Source organism: Martes martes (genome assembly GCF_963455335.1).
Source record: "Martes martes genome assembly, chromosome: 5".
In the NCBI taxonomy this organism is placed as follows: domain Eukaryota; kingdom Metazoa; phylum Chordata; class Mammalia; order Carnivora; family Mustelidae; genus Martes; species Martes martes.
Genome location: NC_137892.1, coordinates 102,066,790 through 102,087,004, shown reverse-complemented (window position 1 = coordinate 102,087,004; position 20,215 = coordinate 102,066,790). Strand labels below are relative to the sequence as shown.

The following is a 20,215-nucleotide window of genomic DNA, read 5'->3' as shown; positions in this document are numbered from 1 at the left end:
TCATCATGGGGCCGGAAATGGGCTCTAATTTGCTGGATCCCATTTCTTATTTGTCAGGGTTTTGCTCCCTGGGGACATTAATTCCCCTGCACTTCTGAGTTTTGCATGTATGGCCATTTTGCTGGCCTGTGGTGTCTTGTGCTTCAGTCGCAATAAGCAAGCCGTAGGGTAGAAGGCAGGCGGCTTGTGGTATGTGCATGAGGTGAGGTGCTGATGGATTGTGTCTGGATAAGCTGGTTACCAGGGTGGTGGCCAGACAGAATCTGTGTAGAGTTGGTCACCATAGAAGTGGCTGAGGTGAAACAAGTGGCCAAGAGCCCCAGAGACAGGTGAGTGCAAGGATCGGAGGTAAAAATCTAAGAGGCGTTGGATACAGTCACCCTCCTTGTACTGTTCAGTGCTGCTCCTTCCCCTCATATGTCCAGTCCCATACTACAATATGGTTTCTCTCCCATCATGGGGACAAAATGCCTTCACTCCTCCCAAGAGGAACTGTGCAAGTCCAATCACTTACAGAAGTCCCTTTAATGTAGTAACCAGCCACAATCTCTGTGAAGACATAAGGCAAGTGAGTTAAGGAAATAAACTACAGTTCTCTGAGGCTACAGCTGGTCCCAAGGTTGTAAATGATAATCATAGCATCTCTTTCCTCCATTACTTATTCTAGATTCCCTCATTTTTGTCTTAATACTTCAGTTGGCCTGATTGCTTTCCAGTGTACTAAGCCAGGCTTTCATTTCTGAGGGGTTCTGAGCCTTTAGTTGCCTTTCCCTTGTCAAATTGTAGTTGTTACAATTGCTTATCTTCTGTTATCATTGGGTATGGGAGTACCCAGAGTTGTTCCAGTGAATCCCCTGGACTCCAGGCATATTCTTCCTGACTCCATTGTGCATATCAGGAACACTGGCCCCTCATTGTAATCAGGGGCATTAGCTGGCCAGTATGGTAGCTCCACCATCTCCAGGTTCACAGGCATAAGGACCCCAAGGTGTCCAGATGGTAATCGGAGTACCCAGTTCAGTGAAACCCACACTCTGTCCCCTGAGAAACATGCGCCTCCTCTCTGAATCAGACAGAGTCTGATTGTAGGGACAATTTAAATGCATCTGGGTTATTTAAATCATCTGTAAATAGGTCTCCTGCTTTCCTCCCTTTTCCATTCTGCCAGCTGAGGTGTTATTTGAACTTGTTCACAGTTCACAAATCATGTAATTTTTTATGGGCATGGGGGTTTTAAATGAGCAATAAATATCTGTGTTTTAAAGGTCACCTGTTATCAGCACTCTTTCCCCCTATCACCCAAAATTGATGCGGTCCCTCTTTTGTCTTTTAATTTAAGATGCTCTAATTAAAGACCATCCCTCTATATCCTAGAGACAGTCACTTAATTTTCACATTTAGTTCCCATGACTTTAATCCCATAGCGCCCCCCCCCACCCCATCCATGAGGCCCTGCTCTCAGGATCTAGCCTGTGCCAAATATTTACAGATCTTGTACTCCATGCCAAGTGCAATTCTCAGCACTACGGACTCAGTGGTGGCTCAAGCCAACCTGGCCTCTGTCACCCTCATGGAATGCAGAGCTGGGAAATAAAAAATGAACAGGTAAACAAGACAAAGCATCTAGCGATAAGTGCTTCAGAGGAAACATAATATATTTAGGTCTTCGTTGAGGATACAGCACACATGAGCTGAGATCGGAATGTCAAAAGGGGCCAGCCATGTGAGGACTCAAGGAGAGTGTTCCAGGCAGCAGGCATTGCAAATGAAAAATCCCTGAGGTATACATGGGAATAATGAAGTGGAAGTTTGAAAGTAATAAGTTCCCAGTAATGAGGTCAGAGAACCAGTAGGAGCCAGATCACAAAGGGCCTTGTAGGCCACATTAAGGAGCTTGATTCCATTCCAAGGACCATGGGAAGCCAATAGAGGTTTTTGAGTCAGGGAACAACAGGATCTGATTTACATTTGTAAAAAGATTCCTGGGGCACCTGGGTGGCCCAGTTGGTTGAACGTCCAACGTCCAGCTTCTTATCTCAGCTCAGGTCTTGATCTCATCGCTGTGAATTCAAGCCCCGCTTTGGGCTCCATGCTGGGCATGGAGCCTCCTAAGAAAAGGAAAGGAAGGAAAGGAAAGGAAAGGAGAGAAGGGAAGGAAAGAGAAGAGAAAAGGAGAGAGGAGAGGAGAGGAGAAAAGAAGGGAAGGGAAGAGATAAAGAAGAGAAGAGAAGAAGGAAAGAGAAAAAGAAGAGAGAAGAGAAGAGAAAGATTCTTCAGCAACTGTGATGAGACTGAATTAGAGAGGGGTGAGAGTAAAATCAAGGAGACCAGTAGGTTAATAGGTACCTACAGTGATCCAGGTGAGAGATGAGATGCAGAGCTAATAGGGCCTATGTTACTGATACAGTCCACTACCAACTACATACTTCTGGGTCTCTATCACTTCCTGCCTGATACTGCAGTTAACTTCCTGCTCGACTAGGAGATTCCTACCTAATACCAGGTCATCCTGAGAACTAAGTAACTGTAAGACAGTAACAAATGTGTGTTGAATCCATCTACAGTGGTAATTTCTGCAAAGGACTTTAGCACTGACAAAGCACTTCTTTTTCTTTTAAAGATTTGTTTATTTTTTAAGATTTTTTATTTATTTGACAGAGATCACACACAGGCAGAGAGAAAGGGAAGCAGGCTCCCTGCTGAGCAGAGAGCCCAACGTGGGGCTCGATCCCAGGACCCTGGGACCATGACCTGAGCTGAAAGCAGAGGCTTTAACCCACTGAGCCACCCAGGTGCCCCAAGATTTGTTTATTTTACAGAGAGAGAGAGAGAGAGAGTACACATGCGTATGCAAGCGGTAGAAAGGCAGAGAGAAGTAGACTCTCCATACTGAGAGCAGGGCTCGACACACGGCTCTATCTCATGACCCTGATATCATGACCTTGAGACCATGACCTGAGCCAAAAACATTTTGCAAATGTAAAAAGAGTCTGATGCTTAACCGACTGAGCCACTCAGGTGCTCTGACAAAGCCTTTTCTTAATCCATTATTTCATTCCATTCTTTTCTCAAGTCTGCGAGGTAGCTATGATTAGGCCATGGACTTTACGTGCCCTCTTTAATACTTGCCATGACCTTGTAAGATAGGGACTATCAGTTTATTTAGAGCTGAGAGATGAGCAAACTGCCAAAGTCACACAGTCAATTGATGGTGGCATCAGTTTGTACTCAGGCCTCCCTGGAGAGCATGAGATGGTTGTATTTGTGACTTATGTAAGGCAAAACTTTGCCTCCAAGCCTAATTTGTTTCATCAGTCCAATTACCCCCAGCAGAAGCCTGAGGATCTATAATATACTAGGGGGTTCAGGTATTACCTTTCTCATTAATTTGATGGGGCAGGAGGCCAAACAAACAAAAAACTGTTGCTGGCATCTCAATGGTCTGCTTTACTCAGTAATCAAGATTCTGTGTCCCCAAGTGGTAGAAAGTATCTTATGTTCCAGCCACTCAGAAATTGAGGGCTTGTTCTAGGATTTCCATGACTTGGCAGGACAGAATTTGTTCTTTATCAGGAACAAAATGGTAATGCATCAACAAAGGCCTATTACTGTGATTAGAGAAACACATGTATTCATTAGATTCTCTAAAGTAGCTCTCAGTTACAAATCCAAGTATGTGGCATAAAACTAGGACTCAAGAACCTATCACACGCGTGCGTGCGCATGCACGCGCACGCGCGCACACACACACACACACACACACAATCCTTCCAGAGAGTGATGAAATCCATTCAATTGACCATTAAACTGTGTGTAGTATGTTGTCCAGAGTCTGGCTCAGCATAAGCACTCAATAAATATTTGCTGAGTGAATTCCTAAAATCTAGAGATTAGTATAATTAGTAAATCTATTAAAAAGATCTTTAGAATGTTCTAGAACTTCACTATCCAATATGGTAGTCATCATCCACATGTGACAACTGAATACTTGAAAAGTGACTAGTCCAAATAAAGATGTGGGATAATTAATGTAAATCTGATGTAAAATACACATCAGATTTTAAAGACTTAAAACATTTTAAAAAAGAATATTTTGGAGATATTGTGTTACATAAAATACACTACTAAATGTAAGTTCACCTGTGTTAACTGTGGCTGCTAGAGTATTTAGAATTATACATGTGGCTTACATTACATTTTGATTGGACAGCACTGCTACAAAAGGCAGAATAAATTTCAGGCGGAAAAATTGTTCTTAAAGGAGAGGGCAAGCCATTAATTAATTAATTACACTTTCTATAGGTTTCACCTTGACTATATCAAGAGATTAAAGGTTTTTTCCAAGGCCACTTTCTTCCATGGCAAACAGAGCACATCAGGATTCTATCTAGGTCAGAGGGGCCGACTGGCAGCTCATAGGGTAGAATGTGGCTGCAATTATGGTTGACAGAGTAATTTTCTTAAAAACTGAGTAAGTTATCATTTTAAAATGGGGAAATTTCATACGCAGCTCCAAATTTGTAGGTGCTCTTTTTTTTTTAATTTAAATTTTAGGTAGTTAACATACGGTGCAATATTGGCTTCTGGAGTAGAGTTCAGTAATTCATCACTTACATACAACACCTAGCTAGGGCTCATCTCAAGTGCTCTCTTTAATACCCATCACCCATCTAGCCAATCCCCCACCCACCTCTATCAACCCTCAGTTTGTTCTCTGTCGTTAAGAGTCTCTCTCATTTTTTTTAAAAGATTTTATTTATTTATTTGACAGAGAGAGACACAGCAAGAGAGGGAACACAAGCAGGGGGAGTGGGAGAGGGAGAAGCAAGCTCCCTGCCGAGCAGGGAGCCCAATGCGGGGGGTAATCCCAGGATGCTGGGATCATGACCTGAGCTAAAGGCAGACACTTAACTGACTGAGCTACCCAGGTGCCCCTATCATTAGGAGTCTCTTATGGCTTGTTTCCCTCTCTCTTTTCTTTTCCCCTTTCCCATATGTTCCTCTGTTTTCTTTCTTAAATTCCACATATGACTAAGATCATATGGTATTTGTCTTTTCTCTGGCTTGTTTCACTTAGCAGAATACATTCTAGCTCAATCCACATCGTTGCAAATGTCAAGGTTTCATTTTTTTGGTGGCTGAATGATATTCCATTGTGTATGTGAGTGCATATATATATGTACACATATATGTGTACAAATATGTATACACATGCATACACCACATCTTCTTTATCTATTCATCAGTTGATGGATTTGTAACTATTCTTTTAAAAACGGGAACTTCTTGGGGCACCTGGGTGGTGTAGTCTGTTAAGTGTCCAACTCTCGGTTTCAGCTCAGGTCACGATCTCAGGGTTGTGAGATGAGCTCCACTCAGTGCAGAGTTGGCTTGGAGTTTCTCTCTCCCTCTCTCTCTGACCCTCCCCACTGCCTCTCTCAAATAAATGCATCTTTTCAAAAATTAAAAAAAAAACACCAAAAAATAAGAAGTTCTAGTTTGACTGGTTGGCTCCATCAGTAGAGCATGTGACTATTGATCTCAGGGTCATGAGCTCGAGCCTCAAGGTGGGTGAAGGGCTTACTAAAAAAAATAAAATAAAATAAGGGTATTACCTATAAAAAGAAATGGGAAGTTCTAGCAATATTGGTCTTATATGGAAGCCATCAGCTACAGCTAAAAAGCAGAAACCACCTTTGGACAGAGAATGGACTCTCCAGTTTGCCATACTGTATTCTCTACACTGAGGCAAATTCTTACTGGTAGAGTTTTAAAAAAAGAAAAGCAAAATATTTCTTGTAACCATGTCTTAATTCAAAGAAAACAGAAAAGCAGACCAAGAAGCTGTGTATTTCTTTACGTGAAGAACGTTCTATGGTGTGTAATACAACTACAGAGTTTGTCTATTGAAGGAATAATCTTAAATCAGAATTATGCAATAACTCCAGACGGTGTATGATTTTGCGATCTCTCATCTAGTTTGTCTGGTTCCAACATTATCCAAGATGTTGAATAACACCAGGTCTCCTTTGAGGTTTAAGTTGATGTAAAGTCACATCTTTTGCTTCCAGATTTACCTTAAAGATCTAAGAAAAGTTCCAAGGTATTGTTATACTTTTTGTGCAGACCTGGTTAAGACCTACATGATACAGCCTGCAAGTAGTGCCCTTCCATCCTTTAATGTAGTCCTCACAGAACTTCAGCTTTCAAAGCACCTGTCCTGTCTTGCCTGATCAATCCTGTGAAAATGAGTGGAATTCCGCCAATGGGGGAGGCAGAGTGACTTCCAAGGTACACAGGTAGTCTGGGAAAAGCATACAGCAGACCCAGACCCCTTTGTCTTCTCGAGGCTTTCTGGAGTGTGATGGCAGGAGAACAAAAGTGGAATTGAGAAAGAGAGTTCTAAACAAAGGTGGCAGTTTGAAGGGACAAAGTGCGAAGGAAGTCAGACAGCCAAGGTTGGAAATTAGACAGTGGAAAGGGTAAGAGCCTCCCTCCAAGGAGAATGAACTGAGGTGGTGTGTCAGTGGCTTTGGGGGAATCTCATTCCACCAATGGCAAAATGGAGCCCAGAGAGGTGGTGGTTTGCCCAAGGACGTCCAGCACTTTGCCAGGTGGGCACTAGACCCTGAGCCCAAGAATCCCGATCCCAGTCCAGGGACTTCCTTTGGTCTATCACAGGGTCAACGGGCCAATGGGCCTGAGGGAGGTAGGAGCAGTTGCCACCCCAGTGGATGGAAACTCTGCCCAAGTCTGGCAGCGCCATTAACCATCAAAGACTCAAGTAGCCAAGTCCAAACAATCCTAGCAAACGACTTCAAAGCCCCGATTTTCACAACGAGGCCTTTCACAACTTCTAGCTCAGGGCGGCATCAGAAATGCCCGACCGCTATTTAGGGACTTTCAGAATCTCCTGAGAGATGATCAGGCGCTTTCGGAAACGTCACGGAAGGAATCAAACATCAAACGGCCGATATTTTGGAAGGGCCACAGTGTCCTAAGAAATATTCTGAAATATTGGAGACTATGGGAAAACGGTTAGGAAGCAGGCTAAATCTGCGAATTGGCGTTCGAAAATTTCCGGAGCTTCTCAAGGAGCACACGGGAGCTCTCGCCTCTTCAGGATCTATTCAGGAGTCTTGGGTCCCTGCACACCCATTTGTCGCCTAAACCGTGAGGGCGACTGATGCCAACAGTCCCTCGGCAATTTCCGGAAGTGTTCGGGATTGGCCCGAGGGTGGCGCCCTCTGACGGCGGGACCTGTCACCACCAGCAGCCCCCGGCTGCACCAGCATGCGCAGACGCAGTTGCGCGCTGGCGGCGGTTCAGACCGGACGTTGTTACTGCTGAGGTCACTTCCGGCGGGTGACGGTGCGGACGGGTCAGAAGCGTAGAGGCGGCGGCAAAATGGCGGCGCCTGAGGAGCGGGATCTAACCCAGGAGCAGACAGAGAAGCTGCTGCAGTTTCAGGTAGCAGCGAGTACTCGGTGCAGCAAATGCCGCCACGGGCTGGGGAGTGGGCCCCTAGAGGAGCCCAGAACCCTCCTCAGATTGGGCCCGAGATTCTTCTCAGACCAGCGGCGGCCCCCTCCCCCCCAGACGCCAACTGCCCTGCTGCTCCCGGCCCCCGAGCCTCTGTTGGTCCCCGGCCTTCTAGCCAGGGTTGCGGCCCTCTCCTTTCCCCTCAGCGGGTCAGCTTCCCTGGTTTCCCTTAGCGGGACCCGTCCTCAACCATTCTTCCCAATCCGGTTACCCGTCGGACCCTTTCCGCCTTTCGACTCTAGACCTACCGAGATGCTTAATCCCTACCTCGTAGCTGGCCTCGTTTCGGGTCTCTGGAAAATCTACCAGCATCCCATGCTATTTCTACAAATATTTATTGATGACTTCTTGGGTGCTTGGTGTCCTGTATTGGGCGCTGTGGTGGGGGAGGGGGCAGACTTGGCCCCCACCCTAAAGGTGTGGGAGGACACCACATAAGGAAACAATGCAGCAATTATAAGTGTCATCAGTGGCGTCTGACGGGGTTTTTTACCCTGGGCTTATTCCTGGACTCACGTTCTTGACAGTTCTTGAGGTGGGTGGTAACTTGCAGAAATCTGCCTCCTTTTGGTGGTTGTTGTCATGTTAGGAACTTTTGGCACTAAGCAGTTATTCCGAGTTGGAGAATATGGTTGGAGGAGACCACTAGGGTGGGTAACCTTGGCTGTTTATTACTCTAATGGATACCAGTTTCCTTATTTCTAAAATACTTCTCTTTAAAAAAATATCTACCCTCTAAGGATATTGTGGAGATCAAATGAGGTTTTGGATGTATGAACGGCTTGTAAACTGAAATGTTTGTTCCCAAGCAGTATCGCTGCCATTAATCATTAACTTAGGATAGAATTAAAGTTAGTGGTACACTTATTTCCTAATATAAAGTGTACAGAACATTCATTAATTCAGCGTTATTTACCAAGAACTTTAGTGCTCAGGCACTGCTAGTTCGGATGCCATTTATTGAGTACTTACAATGTTGTAAGTACTTGGCTAAACACATAGTGTACATGATCGCTTTTATTTTTTTATTTTTTGTTTTTAAAGGTTTTACTTATTTATTTGACAGAGAGATCACAAGTAGGCAGAGAGAGGCGGGGGCGAAGCAGGCTCCCAGCCGAGCAGAGAACCCAATGTGGGGCTGGATCCCAGGACCCTGAGATTATGACCTGAGCTGAAGGCAGAGGCTTAACCCTCTGAGCCACCCAGGTGCCCCACATGATCGCATTTAATACAACAACCCTATGAGACTCATGCTGTTACAATCCCTATTTTACAGATGAGGAATATGAAGCTTAAGAAGTAACATACTTAGGTTACACACCCAATAAGTGGTGGTAGCAGATTTAAAGCCAGGTGCATCTTTCCAGAACTTTTCCTGAGCTCTTGTGTGCTGTACCACCTGTATAAATATCAGTGTACAGCTGAGAGTGGAATGCAAATGTTGTGGTACTTTTTTTTTTTTTTAAACAAATTATCACTTTGCTGTACTTTCCTTGATTAGATTTCACTATAATTTGAGGTTAATTTTTCTTTAAATTGAGCAGTGGTTTGGAAGTGTGTTAATGGAAAAGTGCTATTATAGAAACAGTTGACATTTGTTTGGAGTTTTAAGTAGAGAAATTGAAGACAGCAAATTAGGATCAGAGTGAATAAACATCAGACAACCAGCCTTCTCTCCCTGGTAGACCCCTTATTTCAGAGTTTGTTTAATATGACAGGCCATTTTACCCCTTACACAGCTCTTTAAGGGTAAGCTCCCAGAGTAAGTGTTACAAGGTGATGTGAGTTATATGTCATGATGTACTTAGTCTGATACTGGGAAGGCATGAATATGTGGTAGTATTTCTTTTTTTTTTTTTTTTTAAGATTTTTTTTATTTATTTGACAGAGAGAGAGAGAGAGATCACAAGTAGTCAGAGAGGCAGGCAGGGAGAGAGGGGGAAGCAGGCTCCCCGCTGAGCAGAGAGCCTGATGTGGGGCTCAATCCCAGGACCCTGGGATCATGACCTGAGCCGAAGGCAGGGGCTTTAACCCACTGAGCCACCCAGGTGCCCCATGTGGTAGTATTTCTGAGGTAAAGTTCATTGGTACCTTCCTTTTGTCTTCATCGGACATTTTTATCAGTAAGGGGTGAGTGGTAGGTTAAAGTTGTTAAAGTTGTATTAAGATTTCTTTGTGAGGGATGCTTGGCCAACTCAGTCAGTAGAGCATGTGACTCCTGATCTTAGGGTTGTGAGTTCAGGCCCCACACTGGGTGTAGAACTTAAAAAAACAAACAAACCAAAAACCAAAAAAGCAGATTGCTTTATGAAACTGGATTTACCAAGGCAAATGCATTTTGCATTTATGTGTTCCTTAAGCAGTTGCTGGATGAGGTTCACCATTCAGTTGCCATTGAAAATTGTTTGAAACTTACTAGGTGTCAAGCATTATACCAGGTATTTAATGTACCTTAACTCCTTTAAACCTCTTAATAACATTGTAAGGAATTAACTCTCATTCATTTTGTTAATGAAACAGGTTCTGAGAGGTCAAATAACTCACACTAGTTAAGTGGCAGAGATTTAGAAATCCATACCCATAACCATCTTAGCTATAACCTATTGGAGAAGCAAGATACATACATACGTGAATAATGAGTATCCTGCAGTATATTAGTGCTCATGGTGTAAACAAAGTGCTGTGGGAATTTAGGGAGAAACAGGAGTATCCACTGAGGTGGGAAGAGGAGAGAAGAGAGAAGGATGACCTAGGAGTTAACCATTTATTATCTACTATACCTTAGGCATGGTGCTAGATAGGTAGTTGATAACTGTTACGCTTAATTCTCCCAGTAGACTTGTAAAGTGCCGTAGATGATATAGCTACTCCTAAGTGGTGAAACAGATCTATTGAAGTATTTGCCTAAGTTCATTAAGTTATTAAATAGTGAGAATGGAATTATATTTAGAAATCTGGTGGGTCTGGGTCTGGGTCAGGCTTTAAGGCTCGGCTCTTCCCACTGTACTTTGCTAGTTTTGAAGGAGGAATAGAATTTCAGCAGGTGGTAGGCAGAAGGATGCTCAAAGCTGAGGAAATGGCTTGAGCAATGTATGAAGATGGAATAGTATGAAGTGTTGTGATGGATTTAGAGAATTGGAAGTGGAAAATAAGATTGGATAGGTAAATTAGAGCCAGATTTTGGAGGACTTTCAAAGCTGTGCAGAATGGTTTAAATTTTAATCTGTACACATAGGGAGCCATCAGTTTTTTTCCCACTAGAGAGTAACATAACACCAGGTTTCAGGTTTGCTTCACTAACAGTATGGCGTGTGTGCTTGGAATATCCCTAGGAGTCAGGACAGAACTGGGCGATACTGCTAGGAACTAGTTCTCAGTATGTTGCTTCATTTGATACATTGAAACTAACAAAAGTGAAATATTTTAGAAATCTTAGGTTTCCTCTGTCACGTTTTTTGTGATATGTGATTTGACTGGAACTCCCTGGAGTAGATTTATCACGCTTACCAGTCCATTTGCTGTTTTCTAGGATTTTTTTAGTTGTCCTTTTCTCCTGTTTGTTTTGGAACCAATTGAGTATGAATAGTGAATGCACACATTTGTTTTAAGCTGTTTCAAATGGAGGAGAATAGGTCTTAAGAGTTAATGCAGGGGAAAAAAAAAAGAGTTAATGCAGGGATGCCTTGGTGGCTCAGTTGCTTAAGTGTCTGCCTTCAGCTCAGGTTATGATCCCAAGGTCCTGGGATCGAGTCCCGCTTTGAGCTCCTTGCTCAGTGGGGAGCTTGCTTCTCTCTCTGCCTGACGTGCCCCCTGCTTGTGCGCGTATGTGCTCCCTCTCTGTAGGTAAAGTAGGTAAAATCTTTAAGGAAAAAAAAGTTAATGCAGGGGGATGTCTAGGTGGCTCAGTTAGTTGTGTCTGCCTTCAGCTCAAGTCATGGTCCCAGGGTCCTTGGATTGAGCCCCACATCAGGCTTCCTGCTCAGCAGGGAGTCTGCTTCTCTCTCTCCTTTGGCCCCTCTCCCCCACTCATGCTTTCTCACTCTCTCTTGCTTTCTCTCTTTCTCTCTCTCTCTCTCAAGTAAATAAATAAAATCTTTAAAAAAGAAAGAAGAATTAATGCCGGTATGGGTAAGGTTACTTTTACAGAAATCCATTTTCTCAAATTTCCAAATATAACAGACTCCCCTAGTGCCTTGGTTTACTGCTTCTAGGTTGCTGTTGAACCCCTGGAGAAAGATGACATGGACAGAGAGAAGGGGCTAAAGGAGCTATATGTGTGGCCAGTGGAGGAAGAAATGACCCCTTTCTACTTTTGTACAGGTGTAAGAACTTTCTTTTCTTTTAAATGAATATTAGGGTGTATGATCTTTGTTCTTTCAAATTATAGAAAGTTAAGCCTGAACACTGGCCTGTAGAATCAAGCTTATAATTCACTTGGAAAATCTCTTTTTGGCTTCATCTGACTCTTTTATTACCTAAAAGAAAAAGAATAACACAATGCTCTTTGTACATGTATTTACAAAAAATCAGAGTGATCTGTGTGAAGTTTTTGACCAGGAACTTCGTATTATAGGAAAACCATGAGCTTTGAAACTTGGGGCAAACCTGAGTTAGCCTTCCAGCTTAGCTTCTCGTGAGTCGTGTGACCTTGGGCATGTTCCCACTTTCTTGAATCTTTCCTCCCCTATAAAATGGGGATACTGTTACTTAATTCACAGTGGTTTTGTGTTTTTTTACTTAAAGAAAAAAAAAAAACTACCAAGTAATGCATACTTTATGGAAGTCAGTAACATAAAATCATAAAAGTGTAATTAAATTTGATCTTATTCCCCTTTCCTCATTCCCAGTTTGTTGTGTGTCTTTGTATACTTTTTTCTTCTGCATATACAGATACACATACTTAATGTATAAGCCCTCTTACCCTTCACTTGACTGATTAGTTGGAGCAGATGGTTTTTGTTTCCTAAGATCTACTCTGTAATATGTCCAAGTAGTTTTGCTTTCACCAGTGGAGTTGTACTCTTGACAAAAGTCAGTTTTATTTTTTAAAAAATTTTCAAGATTTTATTTATTTATTTATGAGAGAGAGAGAGTGCGCGCGCGTGCGAGCACACACAGGCAGGGGGAGCAACAGAGGGAGAGGGAGAAGCAGGCTCCCTACTGAGCAGGGAGCCCCACATGGGGCTCAATCCCAGGACCCCAGGATCATGACCTGAGCCGAAGGCAGATGCTTAGCCAACTGAACCATCCAGGCACCTCAAAAGTCAGTTGTATTTGCTCCCAAATCATTGTGTACTGGTTATATTTGTCATAAAAACATAATTCATAAACAATTTAAGCATCAATGTGAGAGGTTTTTTTTTATCTGAAAGCTAAAGTAAATGCTTTGGGAAAGATCTACAGGGTCAAGTTTGCTAGAATATTGTTCAGTTAGGTGTGGGCAAGATAGGTATATAGATAACTTTGGAAAAAAATCATTGAGATTCTGTATTGTGCACTTAATTCTTGTCAAGTGTTTGGAGTTCTTCCACTCCCAAGAAATTAAATCAGTGTCTTATGGATATGGTTTATGCTAGAAAGACTCCAAAGAATGCTGGTGGACCCATGCCCTTAAGAAAAGGGTAGGCTTTCATCAAAAAATTGCTGCATAAATGTGTATGCTTTATGTTTTAAATGAAATATATGTGTATGAAATGTTTTTATTCCTCACTTTAAGTGACTTTTTGAATTAATTGACTAGTAGGTCTTATTTTCATTGGATAAGAGCTTCTACTGTCTTTGTCTTAATAGAGGTAGGATCGTATATAATTATTAAAGTTAGCATAGCATAGTAAGTTGTCATGAAGACTGGCTGTGAAGTAAGACAGCCTAGTTTTGAATCCTAGCTTCTCCAGTTAATAACTTTGTCACCTTGGGCAAGTTACTTAGCCTTTCTACTTTAGTTTCTTCATGTGTGCAGTTACTGTATTACCTACTTCAAGGGTTGTTTCAGTAATTAATGTTAACATATCTAAAGCCCTGGCAAATTAAGTGCTTGAACGTTAAACACTATTGTAGTTATTACTTTTTGGTTTTTAAAAAATTAAGGGACAATCAGATTGTTTTCATTTTTTGGTTTCATACAGCTAATGTCACAGTGAATATCCTTGTCCACAAACATTTATCCCATTCTCAATAAACTTTTTTTGGGACCTGTTATGTGCTAGGATAGTTTTAGGCACAGGATATAAGGGAATATTAAATATAATTCCTACCCTTGTGAAGCTAACATTCTAGTGGGAGAGACAAAAAGTCAAAATAAATAAATGGAATGAATATAGGCTATGTTAGATGGTGATAAATGCTATGGAGAGAGAAATAAATGGAATTTTGAGGAGGGAGGGGGTGTTTAACTTTTTTTTTTTTTAAGTTTTATTTATTGGGCACCTTGGAGGCTCAATCATTTAAGCGTCTGCTTTGGGCTCGGGTCATGATCTCAGGGTTCTGGGATCGAGCCCCGCATCAGGCTCCCAGCTCAGCGGCGAGTCTGCTTCTCCCTCTCCTTCTGTGATCTCTCTCTCTATCTCTTAAATAAATAAAATCTTTAAAAAAAAAAAAAGATTTATTTATTTTAGAAAGAGGGAGGGAGAGAGTTAGGGATCATGCTGCCTGAGCAGGGGAGGGACAGAGGGAGAGAGAGAGAAACTTAAGCATTGACTCCCTGCTGAACCTGGAGCCAGAGTTGGGGCTCCATCCCAGGACTCTGAGATCATGACCTGAGCTGAAATCAAGAGCTGGCCACTTAATCAACTTAATCAATTGAGCCACCCAAGGGCCTGGGGAGTGGGGGAGTGGGGTAGTGGGGTGTTTAATTTTAAATAGGATTATCAAGGAAAGGCCTCGATGAGAGTGTATCAGTTATGTGAAAACCTAAAGGTTAAGTACTAAAGAAATCATGTAGGTGCTTAGGGGAAGAAGATTCCAGATAGAGGGAATAAAGCATGTAAGAGTCAAGGGAGTCAGGGGACCTTGTCCAGGAATGGCAAGGAGGACAGTGTGGCTGGTACCAAGAGAGGGAGGGAGGAAGGAAGAAAGTAGTAGGAGACAGGGTTAGAGAGTTAAAGGCAGGGCTAATTCACAAATGGCCTTGTAGGCTATTGTAAGGATTTTGGCTTTAACTCTGAAACAAGGTGGATTTTGAGTGATGACAGGATTTATGATTTATTAGGGTCACTCTGGCTGTTTTCTTGAGGATACCCTCAAGGAAGGTAAGGGAGGAGTAGGGAGACCAGTTAGGAGATCTTTGCAGTGATGCAAGACTGCTTGAACCAGGATGAAGTAGGAAAGTAATCATGAGGAGTAGTTGGGTTCTGAATATATTTTGAAGATAAAGTGGATGGGATTTTCTAAGGGGTTGTATGTGAATGGAGAGAGAAAGGAAGAAAGTAAGGATATCTCAGCTTTTAGACCTAAGTGACTAGAAATGGAAGAGTCATTAACTGGGATAAGGAGGGCTATGGGAGGACCACATTTGGGTGTGGGGGTGAGATGAGTAACTCAGTTTTGGTCATGTAAAGTTTGAGGTTTCTGTTAGACATCCAACTGAATATGTCTAACTGTATATGCTAGTATTGAGGGCAGGAGAATAATCTAGGCTAGCAATATTAATTTGGAAATCATCTGTGTGTAGATAATATTTAAAGCCCTGAAACTGTTTGAAGTCATCTGTAGAGCAAGAATACATAAAGAAATTTTGAGATTTGAAGGTATTTTTGATATTATGAGGTCACTTAAACATTTATTGAGCATTTACAGTTGACCCTTGAACAACATGGGTTTGAACTGCATAGGTCCACTTATAAGTGGTATTTTCCCCAATAAATACAGCACTGTAAATATATTTTCTCTTACCATTTTCTTAATAACATTTGTCTCCACTAGCTTACTTTATTGTAAGAATGCAGTATACAATACAAACATACAGAATACATGTTAACCAACTGTGTTATCAATAAGGCTTCTGTTCAACAGTAGGCTATTAGTAGATAAGTTTGGGGAGTCAAAAGTCGTACTTGATTTTCAACTGCATGGAGCTCAGTGCTCCTCACTTCCATGTTGTTCAGGTGTTTACTGTATTCTATCCACAGTGCTGTAGATTCATTGTGTCATTGATTACTCTCAAAAAATAAATGGTGTAGGTTCTGATATTGGTGAGTAAACTAGGATCAGTACTTAATTTACCTAAGGTTAGTAGCAACAAGCTTAGATTTGAATCCAGAACTCTGGATTCTTTCCTTCTCTTTCCTCGCACTGCCTCTCCACCATTAAGTATTGATTTGTTTTCAACTACAGGTAAGTGACTAGGACCAATAACAATAGCTATGTGGTAGGGTTTTGTTTTTGTTTTTCTTAAGATTTCTTTATCTGAGAGAGAGTTTGTGTGCAGTGGTGGGAGGGGTAGAGGGAGATGGAGAGAGAAGCTCAGGCAGACTCCAAACTTGAGTGCAGGGCAGGACGTGGGGCTCGATCCCATCACCCTGAGATCATGAGCTGATACCAAGAGTCAGCCACTTAACCCCTGCTCTGTGGTAGTTTTAAGAAAGCAAACACAGCAAAGCAAGTCAAAAGTATGGTTCTAATTCTGGATATCATCACTCAGGATAAAAGTGGACTTCTTAAACAGAAAGAAAGAAGAGGGGCACCTGGGTGGCTCAGTGGGTTAAAGCCTCTGCTTTCAGCTCCGGTCGTGATCCCAGTGTCCTGGGATCGAGCCCCGCATCGGGCTCTCTGCTCTATGGGGAGCCTGCTTCCTCCTCTCTCTTTGCCTGCCTCTCTGCCTAGTTGTGATTTCTGTCTGTCAAATAAATAAAATATTAAAAAAAAAAAGAAAGAAGAATCTCAAAAGTGGAAATGAATAAAGAGGACAGTTCTCCCACTTCCATACTTGCAGATCTGAGAGAGAAAATGATAGAAGACTTCAGAGGAAGAAGTATCTTCAGAGAAAAGCCAGGTTTCAGTTAGACAATGAAAGTGAAGGAAGTGTTCGGAGACATAGTTATGGATATAGGGGATATTGCTGGTATAGCAGACCTTTTATTTCTGTAGAACAGAATCCTGGTGTTACTGGTTCAAAACAAATGTACTTTGTACGTTTTGATAGCTCCTGTCAGACTATTTTCCAGAGAGTTTTGAGAGGACCTGTTTCCCCATACCCTTGCCAGCATTGGATGGTAGCTTTTTGAATTTTTGTCAATATGATCAAATTTTAAAAGTTCTTGTTTTAATTTTGCACTTCTAGTGGTAGTGGTGGTTGCAGATTTAGTTTTGTTTTTCAGTCAAGTTTAAATGACTAATGCAAACACTTGTTTTAAGCTATTTCTAACAGGAAAAGTAGGAGAGAATAAGGAACTTCAGGGACAGGGATTGGCTTTTTGGCCTCCTTTTTTTCTCTCTCTCTCTTTTTTTTAAGATTTTATTTATTTGTCAGAGCAGAAGCAGAGGGAGCGGCAGGCAGAGGGAGAAGCAGGCTCCCCACTGAGAAAGGAGCCTGATATAGGACTCAATCCCAGGACCTAAGATCAAGACCTGAGCTGAAGGCTGACACTTAAGGACCTGAGCCACCCAGGTGTCCCCCAGCCTCTATTTTTTAAGAGATACTGTCGGTGTCCCTGGGTGTATGGGAGGTTTGTAGAGTAAAAGTGCTTATTTGAAGATTGAATCCCATTCTATAAACTTCTGATTACTGACAGATTGAGCCTTTTTTTTTTTAATTTTGTAAAGATTATTTATTTATTTATTTGATAGGCAGAGATCACAAGTAGGCAGAGAGGCAGGCAGAGAGAGAGGGGAAAGCAGGCTCCCTGCTGAGCAGAGAGCCCGACTCGGGGCTCAATCCCAGGGCCCTGAGATCATGACCTGAGCCGAAGGCAGAGGCTTTAACCCACTGAGCCACACAGGCGCCCCTAGTTTGAGCTTCTTCTGGCTATTTACACTTATTGTGTAAATTGCCTGCCTATCCTTTGTTCATTTACTGTTGGATTATTTGACATTTTATTATCAGTTTGTAGTTGTTTATATAAAAAGGGATATTGATCACATATTGCAAATATTTTTCATGATATCTTTCATCTTTTATTTTGTTATCTTTACATTTGTTTAAATTGTTATGAAGTTGACATTTCTTTTCCTTATGGCTTTTGGGTTTTTGGTTCTTTTTAAGAATGCTTGCACTTAATGAAGTTATACAAATGTTCTCTTTTGCTTTCTTCAAAATGTTTCATGGTTTTCTTTTTAAAATCAGATCTTTAATCCATGTGGAACTTTATTTTTTGTATATATAAGAACCTAACTTCACTTACTTCTACTGGAGATTATAGGTTAGCTGAATAATCCATCCCTTGCCCCACTGTGAGTAGTCCTCTTTATCATACTGTATTCTGTTTCACTAATTTGTCTGCTGGTACCATTACTAGATTAATAACAGTGGGCTTTACACTAAGTTTTAATATCTGATAGGATAGGATTCCTTCCTATTTATTTATTTTTTGACAAATTATTGGTAATTCTTACAAGGTTTTTAATATATATATATACATATATATATATTTTAAAGATTTACTTATTTTTAGAGAGAGCACTTGGAGGGGGCAAAAGGGGAGGGATAGAGAGAGTCTTAAGTAGACTCTGTGCTAAGCATGGAGCCGGACATGGGACTCAGTCTCAACCCTGAGATCAGGACCTGAGCCAAAATCAAGAGTCTGGACGCTTAACTGACTGTGCCACCCAGGTTCCCCTTTATATACATTTAAGAGTCATTTTGTGCTGTTTCCGGATTATTGGAATTGCCTAAAATGTGTATATTAATTTGGAACTGGTTGACATTCAGGAACGAGCACATCTCTTTATTCAGATGTGTCACATATCCTTTAAAATGTTTTTTGTAAATTTCTTCATCTAGATTTTGTATGGTCCTTATGAATAGAACATTTCTTTATTCTAAATGGTTACTAATAGAAATGCTGTTGAATTTTGCACATTTATCTTAAGTTTTTGGTTCTTTTATCTAATTTCTTGTCATGTTTTCTGATCATTACTAATAGTTTTCTAATTTGGTCTCTTGGGCTCTTTTTTTAAAATAACAATTTTATTGAGCAATAATTCACATACCATAAATTAACCCTTTTAAAATACACAGTTCAGTGATTTTTAGTATATTTACAGAGTTGTGCAACCATTACCAGTATTTACTTCTCAGTCATTTTTATCATACCCGCCAGAAAACTGCCTATTAACAGTCACGAAGTTCATCCATGTTGTAGCTTTTTTTTTTTTTAAGATTTTATTTATTTGTTTATTTGTCAGAGGGAGAGAGAGAGAGAGCAAGTGCACAAACAGGCAGAGTGGCAGGCAGAGGCGGAGAGAGAAGCCGGCTCCCTGCCGAGCAAGGAGCCTGATGTGGGACTTGATCCCAGAACGCTGGGATCATGACCTGAGCCAAAGGCAGTAGCTTAACCGACTGAGCCACCCAGGTGTCCCATGTTGTGGCTTTTATCAGTACCTCATTCCTTTTTATGGCCGAATAATATTCCGTTGTGTGAATAAACCACATTTTGTTTTATCAATTCATTGGGCTTTTGGATTGCTTCTACTTTAAAGCTATTATTATTAATGCTTCTATGAATATTTGTATACAGAATTTTGTGTGGACATGTTTTCATTTCTCCTAGTAGTAGAATATCTGTTTAAAAGGTAACTCTGGGGGCGCCTGGGTGGCTCAGTGGGTTAAGCCTCTACCTTCGGCTCAGGTCATGGTCTCAGGGTCCTGGGATCGAGCCCCACATCAGGCTCTCTGCTCAGCGGGGAACCTGTCTCTCTCTCTCTCTCCACCTTTTTCTCTCTCTGCCTGCCTCTCTGCCTACTTGTTATCTCTCTCTGTCAAATAAATAAATAAAATCTTTTAAAAAAATAAAAAATAAATAAAAGGTAATTCTGTTTAAAACTTTTTGAGAAATTGCCAAATTGTTTTTCCTAAACAACTACATCATTTTCCCCACCAGTAGTATGTGAGGATTCCAGTTTCTTCATATCCCCACTAACATTTGTTTTAGTATCTGTTCTGCCAAAGCGAGCACGCTCGCTAACATTTGTTTATCATCCATCTTTGTAGCCATCCTGTTAAGAGTGAAGTGGTATCTCATTTTGATTTGCATTTCCCTAATGACTAAAACGATATTAAGCGTTTTCCATATGTTTATTAGCCATTTGTCAGTCTTCTTTGGAGAAACATCTGTTCAAGTTCTTTGCCCATTTTTTAAATTAGGTTCCATGTCTTACTGGATTGTAAGAGTTCTTTATATATTCTGATACAAATCCTTTATCAGATATATCATTGGCAAAAGTACTGTCCCATTCTGTGGGTTGTCTTCATTCTCTTGATGGTGTTTATTGAAGTTTTAAATTTTGATGAAACCTGATTTATTTATCTTTTGTTGCTTGTGCATTGGTGTCATATTTGTACCTTTTGTTGTCTTACATATAAAGTCTGATCTATTTTGGATTAATAGTTGTGAGGTAAGGGTTTGCCCTCATTCTGTTGCATGCAGGTATTCAGTTTCCCCAGCACCGTTTATTTAAAAGATTATTCTTTCCCTGTTGAATGACCTTGGAACTGCTGTTGAAAATCAGTTGACCATAA

The 20,215-nt window shown here is 41.3% G+C and overlaps 1 protein-coding gene across 1 annotated transcript in view; it reads left to right on the top strand.

Moving 5' to 3' along the window:
• Positions 1-7,371: 7,371 nt before the first annotated feature.
• The window catches only part of FAF2 (Fas associated factor family member 2), a 68,652-nt gene continuing 55,808 nt past the window's right edge, over positions 7,372-20,215 (top strand). The window contains exon 1 of the mRNA XM_080803608.1: positions 7,372-7,470. Coding sequence (XP_080659734.1) covers positions 7,408-7,470 — 63 coding nt within the window. The 5' untranslated portion in view covers positions 7,372-7,407. The remainder of the gene's footprint in view (positions 7,471-20,215) is intronic.